General features: G+C 45.2%; 1 protein-coding gene across 1 annotated transcript; it reads right to left on the bottom strand.

The window, feature by feature from the left end:
• Positions 1 to 810: 810 nt before the first annotated feature.
• Positions 811 to 8396, bottom strand: DMRTB1 (DMRT like family B with proline rich C-terminal 1). Its single transcript, XM_054213034.1, has 4 exons — positions 7850 to 8396; positions 5915 to 6147; positions 4128 to 4272; positions 811 to 917 (listed from the first exon to the last, which is right to left on the bottom strand). The coding sequence occupies exons 1-4, from the start codon at positions 8322 to 8324 to the stop codon at positions 811 to 813; spliced, it is 960 nt and encodes a 319-aa protein (XP_054069009.1). The 5' UTR covers positions 8325 to 8396.
• Between the last annotated feature and the right edge of the window lie 238 nt (positions 8397 to 8634).

Below are 8634 nucleotides of genomic sequence, written 5' to 3'. Positions count from 1 at the left end.
CTGTTTAGTTTCAGCTGTACTGAGTTAAACAACATTGAAATTATGTGTAAACCATCAAGGACATTCAAAATCCCGAAGCCTGTGTGACAGGAGGCGATTCCAAATCAGTCTGTCCCCAACCTGAACAGAAGGTCCCTTAAAGGCAGTTCATGCAGAAAACAATGCGGAGGTGCTGGATTTCAGCCTATACCAGACCTTTTTGCAAATTCCTCCCATGCCCTTCTTGACAAGTGTACCAAGCACCTACTGTTCCCTTGCCTTGCTGAATCCAGTGAATCATGCTCTTAGGCAGTCAAGTAAATCAGCAACCCAGACTGTGTGCCCATCCTCTCTCACTTAGTCTTCAGGCTGCACATCAATTAACTCCTCCATAATAGTAAGAACCAGGCTTCCCTTCCAGAAAATGATATACAAACAACGCATTTTTGACTACTGTCATGAACATGAGAAGGCTACAGAATGTACATGGCTCAGAGACCTCACTCCAAAGTCAGGGAGCCATCTAACCTGAGGAAAGGAAACAACTTCAGAGTCATAATCTTTTGCTGCTTCCACCTGCCTAAGGGGGAAGGGATTTACCATGGCTCTGGAAAACCACTTTTAGGAACAAGGGCTTTATAGTGCTAGGGAGGCAGAGCTGTGAGCCTGGTAGCTCTAACATGATCATAAAGTGAGGCAGGGGGCTAATCCCCTTCTAGCTGTTGTGACTGCTCAGTGACTGTCACTCTACCCTCACATTAACTAATGCTCTCCTCAGAAATTCAGAAATGAAAATAGCACTGCCTGCTACTCAGCTCTTCTCCAGCCCGTTTACTGCTTAGAATACACGGATTGTTCTCTGCTTGTTTCTTCTGGGGAAGAAGATGGTTGACCAGGTTCACGAACCACCCCTGAATCCTGACTGTCAGCTTCAGTAGCTGAAATAAAAATGAAGAATAGAAAAAGGTCAGAGTCAAACACAAACAAAGCAAGGCAATCCCCCCAAACTCTGTATTTCAGTTTGTATTACACCTAGTATCAACCATACTTCCAGAGGTAAATTCTCAACGCAAAATGACTTTTGTCAATCCAGTTTGTTTTTCAACCCCATTAATTCAAAGGTGCTTGACATCAAGAGCTCCAGCTCTCCGAGCTGAGATACTGCACTTCAGACAGCAGTTGATTGTTTCAGCCATGCTTGAAGAAATGCAGCAAGAGTGCTTCAAGATGGCAAGTGTTGAAGCTGCATTGGAATAGAAGTATGAGGCAGACTCCTTTGCCCACTTAACCACAGTGAATCTGTGCCATGCCTTTTTAACACTCCTGTGAACTCCCAAAGGCCTTGGCAGACTAACTAATCCCTTCTTCAAATCCAACTAGGGATTTTAATTTTATAAATTATTTACTTGCCAATTTGCATGAAAAGCCCCCTCATTTCCTCACAGGCGACTTGGGGTTTTGTTTGTTTTTCTGTGGCTTGCTCTTTTAGAAAGCCAACAATCTGCAATCAGACTCTATCCTCAGATGCTGTACTGGCTGTTTTACTGGACATACCTTGTGTCTATTTTGTCAAATGTCCATAACATTACTAGTCAATGCTGCATAAAATTGTGTAACAACGTGGCCTATACTTCACATCACAGTTGTAAACCTAACTGGCCTCAGTTATTCAACTGCAGTCAACTACTGACTCAAACCTTTCTGGCAGCAGCTTGTAGCCTTGGAAAATCTTATTCAGACAAGACGCGGGTTTTTTTTTTAATGTTTGTCTTCATCTCAGATTCCCTTCGGGGCAGAGATCACAGACATTTCTTCTCACCAGTTGTCCCCCGTAGAGTTTTTCTATATCAATTTTACTGCAACAGTTTCGCCAGAGAGCCCATTTCACTCAATTCTGGGCGTCTCTCTGGAGGAAGGATATTCCCAAGACTAACTGCAGGTTTGAGTCAGTTCCTTTCTTGGGAAAAAAGACATGATGCAATCCTAACACATCCCTATGTACTAAATGTTTCAGCTTTTCTCTTTATTTCAGGCATCTTTAATACCAGAATCAAAGAATTAGTTTCACTGTGTCTTCCCTCTACATCTGCATCTTCTGCTGGCAGGCTATTTTGTGTATGACCTCATTCAGAAGTATCCCCCCTCACTGGGTCACAATTGCAAATTCCTACATATCCTGGAGCAAAAATGCTACGTAGTGGAATTAATTTGTAATTTCTTTGTAGTACTAAGAAAACTGGATTCTTCTCTGAACAGCACAATCGATGATGCATTATTTCCTATGGCTTTGTGCCTGGGTTGTGATTTCCCTGGTGTGTAATAAGGGCTGAGGTCATTAGATGGCATTTTGCTCTCTGGGGGGTGCTCTCATGACCTCTCTTCTCTATCCAGTTACCTGTTTTCATGATTGTTTGGCCAGTACAACTTCACTCTACCAATACAGGACTGGATTTCCTCTGTTTTCCTCACGCAATACCACTGCTTCTCTCCATGTCCCCTATTTTTGTCTGCTACTCACAGTTCCTTTCCATTCCGGCATACTGCAATAGATTAGCTGCAGCTCCCTAGAGGTACTCTGCCACTGCAGTATCCCCCAGATCTTTTGTCACCTTCAAATCACCCCATTAATTTTTACATACACTTTCTGGTTTGCCTGCCAGCCTCAGTTTCCTCTCTTCAACTCAAACTCAGCCCATATTATTTCCCCTCCAGCACACCAGTATCTCCTACATACTGCATTAAAGTCCTAAAGTCTTTGTCAGTATCTTAAAATAGCTTTACATTTCTACGATGTCTGTACACCCCACACACTGCCATATTCTTCATATTCCTTTCGTCCATCACATTTCCTGCCTACTTTTCTTTGGCTTTCCAGCCAGACAAGAAGCAGGTATGCTCTGACTGCTCTGGAGATACGTGCCCACTGCTGGGCTGACTGGCAGGCACTTGGTTATTGGCCAAGGTACACACACGTCAGTCAGGAACCGAGTGCAAGCTGACAGCCAGCCAACCACCACAGCATGGCTGCAAACAAACCATTTTGTGGGAGGCATCTGTTTCCCTTGCAGATCAATATTGTGTAGGCCTGTGATCACAACAGATATGTTTGGCTGAAAATAACTAATGGGTTGAGAAGTTGTAAGAGGACTGACATTAATAGAAAATAAGACGTCGTGAGCCTTATGCTGTTGAGAAACCAGGCCAAACCCCCCCCCAACTTACATTTTGTCCCACATAACCACCACTGATGTCTTTTCAATTCAAATGACATAATTAGACTCCTCTATTTCTCCTTCTTATACGAGAGATTTGATTTTTCACTGCGTGATTATTGTAATCTATTTCATAAACAGTCAGATGAACAATTTTTTATTCTCTTGTTCAAGAAGAGAAATAAAGTTGTTTTTATTTATCTGCATTTTCAAAACAAATTTAAAATAAAACTGGCTGTTCACTCATCCAGTGCTAGTGTTTTAATTCTCTAAGCAGCTCTACCCTCTTGTGGTCACAGCTAGCTGCAACCAAGTGAAAAACTTACCAATACAATCATAAATACGTCCACATGTAGGCACAATACACAAAAAAGACCCAGAAGAGAGGGGCACAAAGACTTAACCTATGCCAGAAATTTAAAATCCTGTGAGATTCAATAAAACAACTTGAGATTTTGAAGATTCGCTCTTTCATTGACAGCAATTAAATGGTAGGTTTTTCACGTGAGCAAGAAATTTCATATTGCTCATGCTAAGTGCAAGTCCCCATTTTTTTAACATTTTGTCTAAATTGAAACAGAGCCAAATAATTTTAAAAATATGTCCCACAAACTAGCTATTTAGAAAAATGTTTTCATTTTGAGAACATCAACAGTTCATGCTCTGGAATGGCTCTGAGTCCTGGGGCCTCCATCATCTGCATGAGATTGAGGTGCTTGTTAGGCGGAAAGCCCAAGCACGTCAGGCTGCTTTCCCTTTTCCAGCTTCCCAGACCTGTACAAGCTGGAAATCTGTCATGGGCCTTCAGGATCTCAGTCCTAGCTCCATCACAGTGATCTGTGAAACCCTGAAAACTTGGGGGCTTCCACCTCAGTGGTTAGGTATTGAAACCAGGTTAAAACTGAATCTCCTAGAGTTCATCTCATACTTCCTTACCGGGGGCTTCCTTTGTTGTTTCAGCCAACACGTTCAGTGAAAGGGGAGGTGGAATGTAACGAATCCCTGGCAGAAAACTCGGTGGGATGAACTGGGGCAAAGGAGTGTAGTATCCTTGGTGGAAATCTCCACCTCCATCTGTAATCTGTGGAAACACATGAAGCAAAGCATCTTCCATCTAAAGACTCTCCAGGACACGTCTGCAGTATCAAACAATTTCTGTTTCAGTTTTTACCTGTGAATATTACATTTTTTGTCCATTTTGGGGCCCTACACTGCCACATCTGTGCACCTATTAGTACGTGCAAAGCACGTGCGTAGTCTAGCATGCTGAAAGTGAGAAGTATCAGCTTCTCAGACCATGTCTGAGCTGAAACTGACCTTCTACATCCTTGTCTTCTGTTCTGCTATCTCATTAGAGCAGTCAGTTTATATCAGGAGCAGCTCACCTTCACCACTGACCCAGTGTACTTGCCACTGAACAAGTCTGGAAGTCTTCATGCAAGAGAGGCAACTGAGGGAAGTGCTCCTTGCCATCACCTCCCTGCTAGTTCTGTATTCTCCCCCGAGAGCAGTGAAGTGAGTGGTTCTGCCTACACTGAGGGGCTGGTGTGCACCTCAGGGTGCCCCACAGCCTTGGTCTTCTGTGATCACCAGACCTGTTAGAGCATGATAAAACTCATTCCACGTGCAAGGAGAGATTTCCATCCCTCAGAAACACCAGCATCAGAGAAACAGAAGCATTTCTCTCTTGGATCTGGCCATGTATCCTGCTACAAATAGAACTTGTATGAGATCTTTCCATCTGCTTCAGGACAGTTAAAAATTAAGTTCAAAACCATATACAGTGATGGTATAGACAAGGCATTTCCCAACCTGTGCATATCCAGCCCACCAGGATTCAGACTGCTGCTAGCCAACCTCTCTCTCAATAACCCCTAAAATGTGACAGGGAATTTCTGTGCAAGCATAAATCTAGAGGTCTTCAGGCAGATCACTCTATCTTAACATGAACCAATGAATTGTACTCAATGTAGATAGAATGGTGGATGGCAGCTGGAAATCTGATAATGTGCCCAACTGTGTGACAAAAACTGGGCACCACCAGTTTAAACCAACATTACTGACAGCACTGAAGGGACCTGGAAGGGCACATACACACCATTATAACTGACAGGCAATTTAGCATCTTGTTTCTTACCATGTCCATGTGGTTTGAAGGTGTAGGCCCTATGATGATAAACATCATTTTTCATCTGAAACTTCTGTTAACCACAACTATTTTCCACTGTTTTTGAGAAACCAAATGTCTCAAATCTGACCATGCTGATTCGCTTCCTTATGGAAGCTGATTTTCCCCTGTTCTTCTCTGTGGCTATGGTGCCTTGGCCAAGCTCTGACGCTCTCCCTCCCTGTTAGATTTGTCCTGCATGGAAGAAGAGGAACCTCACAACGTGCATTTCTCTGCCATCTATGCTCGCACAACATGATCATATTATGTGTCCAACTGCCATCATTCCAAAAGGCTGTTGCAGATGTTAGCAGGACGTAAATGCCCCAAAACGCTTCACAGAATCTGGCCCCTTACTAGTGCGTGGGTTTGCTCTTCTGAGTTCAGGCCAGACTATTAACATCACCATTCGCTAATGTTTTCTTCAGCATAATATATCAAAATGCTGTGAAGTAACTGGTAAGCAGGGTGACTTTTCATGGGTACTAAAAACAAGAACGCAGCTAAAAATAAAGACAGCAGTATTTCCAGAGGTAATCAAAAGACCGCTACTTACTGACACAGAAGCTGCATTCCCTGGCCCATAGTTGCTAGGAATGTTTCGGAAACCCCTCTGAAGTGATATCCCTGGAGGTGATGGTGCTCCCCTACAGCTTGACTGATTGATGGCAAATCCCATGGGAAATGGGTGGTAAGGGTAACACCCAGAATACCCAGAGTACACTTTCGGAGGTTCTCTCTCCAGGTATTCTGGGTTGACCATGTATTCTGGAGGAAAAGTTGAGTGAGCTAGGAAACAATGAGAAAAGAAAAAATAAAAGTATCCATGTAATCCTACGGAGTTCAGTAGAAGTAGCTGCAGGACCAAATTCCACTCTGAGGCAGGAGAAACTAGCCCTTCGGTTTCATGCTTAGCTCCTCATGAATTTATTTTGTCATTTTTTAAGGAACTAAGGAAAAGGTGCAGCAGATGATACTGTAATGCAGAATGATCCGCATTCTTTTCTGCCTTGTGCATTGTGAAGCTAGTCCTTAGTAAAGCACTGGCTGCAGAATCTTATTCTTCCAGGACATCAGAAACAGCAAAACAACCTACCTTAAGAATTAACTCTAGCAGGACTTAAAACAAAAATCTACAGAAATAATAGAGTCCTAACTTTAGTTCTATCTGTCACTTCTTAAGTTAATTTACAGACAAAGGCTCGATTTTAGGGACATACACAGGTAATTTCAGATGCAGGAATCGATTACTTCCTTTGTTTTTTATCTTGCATCTGGAACCTTATATGGCCTCTCTGAAGTCTTAAAAAAAGAGAGTGATTATTTGAAAATGAGTAGGGTCTTTCTTGCCTGCACAATCTCCTGTTGGTAGAGAAGTGGAAGAATTTGCTTCGAGAGTAGGTCAACTTCTGGAGTACTAGAATTATACTATTTGTTCCTAACCTTTTTTTAAATTGGTCAGCAGGTTAAAAATGTTATTAAGGGAATGACTGACAGTGTTATCCATAAACATAATTTTCTTAGGAAACAAAAGTAAGAAAAGGGGGAGCAGTTATTGACAGATCAGGTGGCAACTAGAGATGTTTGAAATGACTCTTTCCCCCAGGCTTCTCAGAAAAGCATTTTGTCTTGCAGGCTGCCAACTCTCCAGAGGCTCAGACTAATGACTATTGCAGTCAGTAGGGATTTCCGTAAAATTACTATAGTAAATCGTAATAGCATGAAGTTACTGTAATAAATAGTAATGAACTAGACAAGTGACATGAAAGACTCTATTAAAGGAAGCAATTTAAGAGGTGACAGACCATACAACTGTTGCACCTGCAAAATCTATGCTCTGCTCTTAAATACCAAATGCACTTTTATACCAAGTGATCCCAGCCAAGTTTAGTCTTTGCTACAGGAATTAAGGCCAAAAGGTCTCTTTCTTTTACAGTGCTATCATAAAGCGCTTGCTTCAGGCAACTGCAGCAGCAACTTTCCCCTTTACCTGCCGTCACTGAGTCTTTTGATGCTGGAGGCTTGTGCCTGTGGATTTACAAACAGTGAGAGAGCACTCGGAGAAACATGCATGAGCATCTGCAGTGCAGTGGATAACAGCGCACAGAAGAGTGGATCACAGTTTGGTTTCCCTCCCAGACCAGTCTCCCTCTCAGAGAAAAGCCACTTGCTTGAAGCTTCAACTTTGCAGTGAGCAGCAAGGCTGAGCATGTTGCTCCTGTCACACAGCCCTGTGTGACCCATGTCACAAATCCCGCAAAAGGGAAAATAAATGCAGGATTGCATATTCAACATGCAAGTTGGGTACCTGTGTCCACTGAGGAAGGAAAGAGGGAGAGACAGCAGGAATGTCTCTCCAGGGAGCTGGAGCTTGAGGAAGCGGGGGGGTGCAAACTGCGCAAGTGGCAGTGTTTGATTGGAGGAAGAGGGAGATGAACATGGAAAGAAAGATGGCAGGACAGGGGAAGAGGCTTTGAGGACAGGCCCTTACCGTAATCCCAGAAGGGAGGGCCGCTGGGAGGCGGTGGTGGCCCCCTGCATGCCATGCCTTTGCCGTTGCTGCCGGTGGGCTGGATGCCCTTCATCCCTTCATGGCCGCTCTGCTCAGGGGCACCAGCCACCCCAGCGGCCACCGCGGGGCCTTCGCCCAGGGAAGCAGGGCCTGTGGCCGCCCCGGTCGGTGGGTCGGGCACCTGCTGCCTCAGGGCCTTCTGGGCTGCCATGATCTTCTGTCGCTCGGTGATGAGGGCGCACTTGTCGCATAGGCAGAGCTTCCAGCGGCAGTGGCCGGCGTGGCCCTTCACTGGCACCACAAAGCCGTGGTTACGGCAGCGGGAGCACTTGGGGGTCCGCAGTGACGCCTTTGCCGCCATCACTGCAGCCTCCTCAGCCTCCATGGCACACTGGTCCTGGCTACCTACCCTGGCACGCTGGGGCTGGCTTCTCAGGGCTCTTATATAGGGCATGGCCACTGCTGTCCCAACATGTAGCAACCTGGGCAGGCGGGGCAGGAGAGCCCATGGCAGCGGGTGGGGAATGCCCTGCTGCGGGGGGGCCTGCAGCACAGGAGTGGCCTTGGCCCTGCAGGCCTCCCCTCCCTCAGCCAGGCACGGGTGTACCTGCCCGCCTGCCCCTCCAGGCCCCTGGTGCGGGCCGGGGACATGGGGGCTGGAGGAAGAGAAAGATCAGGGACTGCGTCTGCAAGAGCAGGGGGTCTGTGCCGCACATTTTAGTACACTTCCCTGTGCTGGTGCACGCAGAGATGGGGAGTTTTTG

The sequence above is a fragment of the Rissa tridactyla genome, chromosome 8, assembly GCF_028500815.1.
Source record: "Rissa tridactyla isolate bRisTri1 chromosome 8, bRisTri1.patW.cur.20221130, whole genome shotgun sequence".
Classification (NCBI taxonomy): Eukaryota; Metazoa; Chordata; class Aves; order Charadriiformes; family Laridae; genus Rissa; species Rissa tridactyla.
Note: the sequence above shows the minus strand (reverse complement) of the source record. Positions and strands in the feature narration are given on the sequence as shown.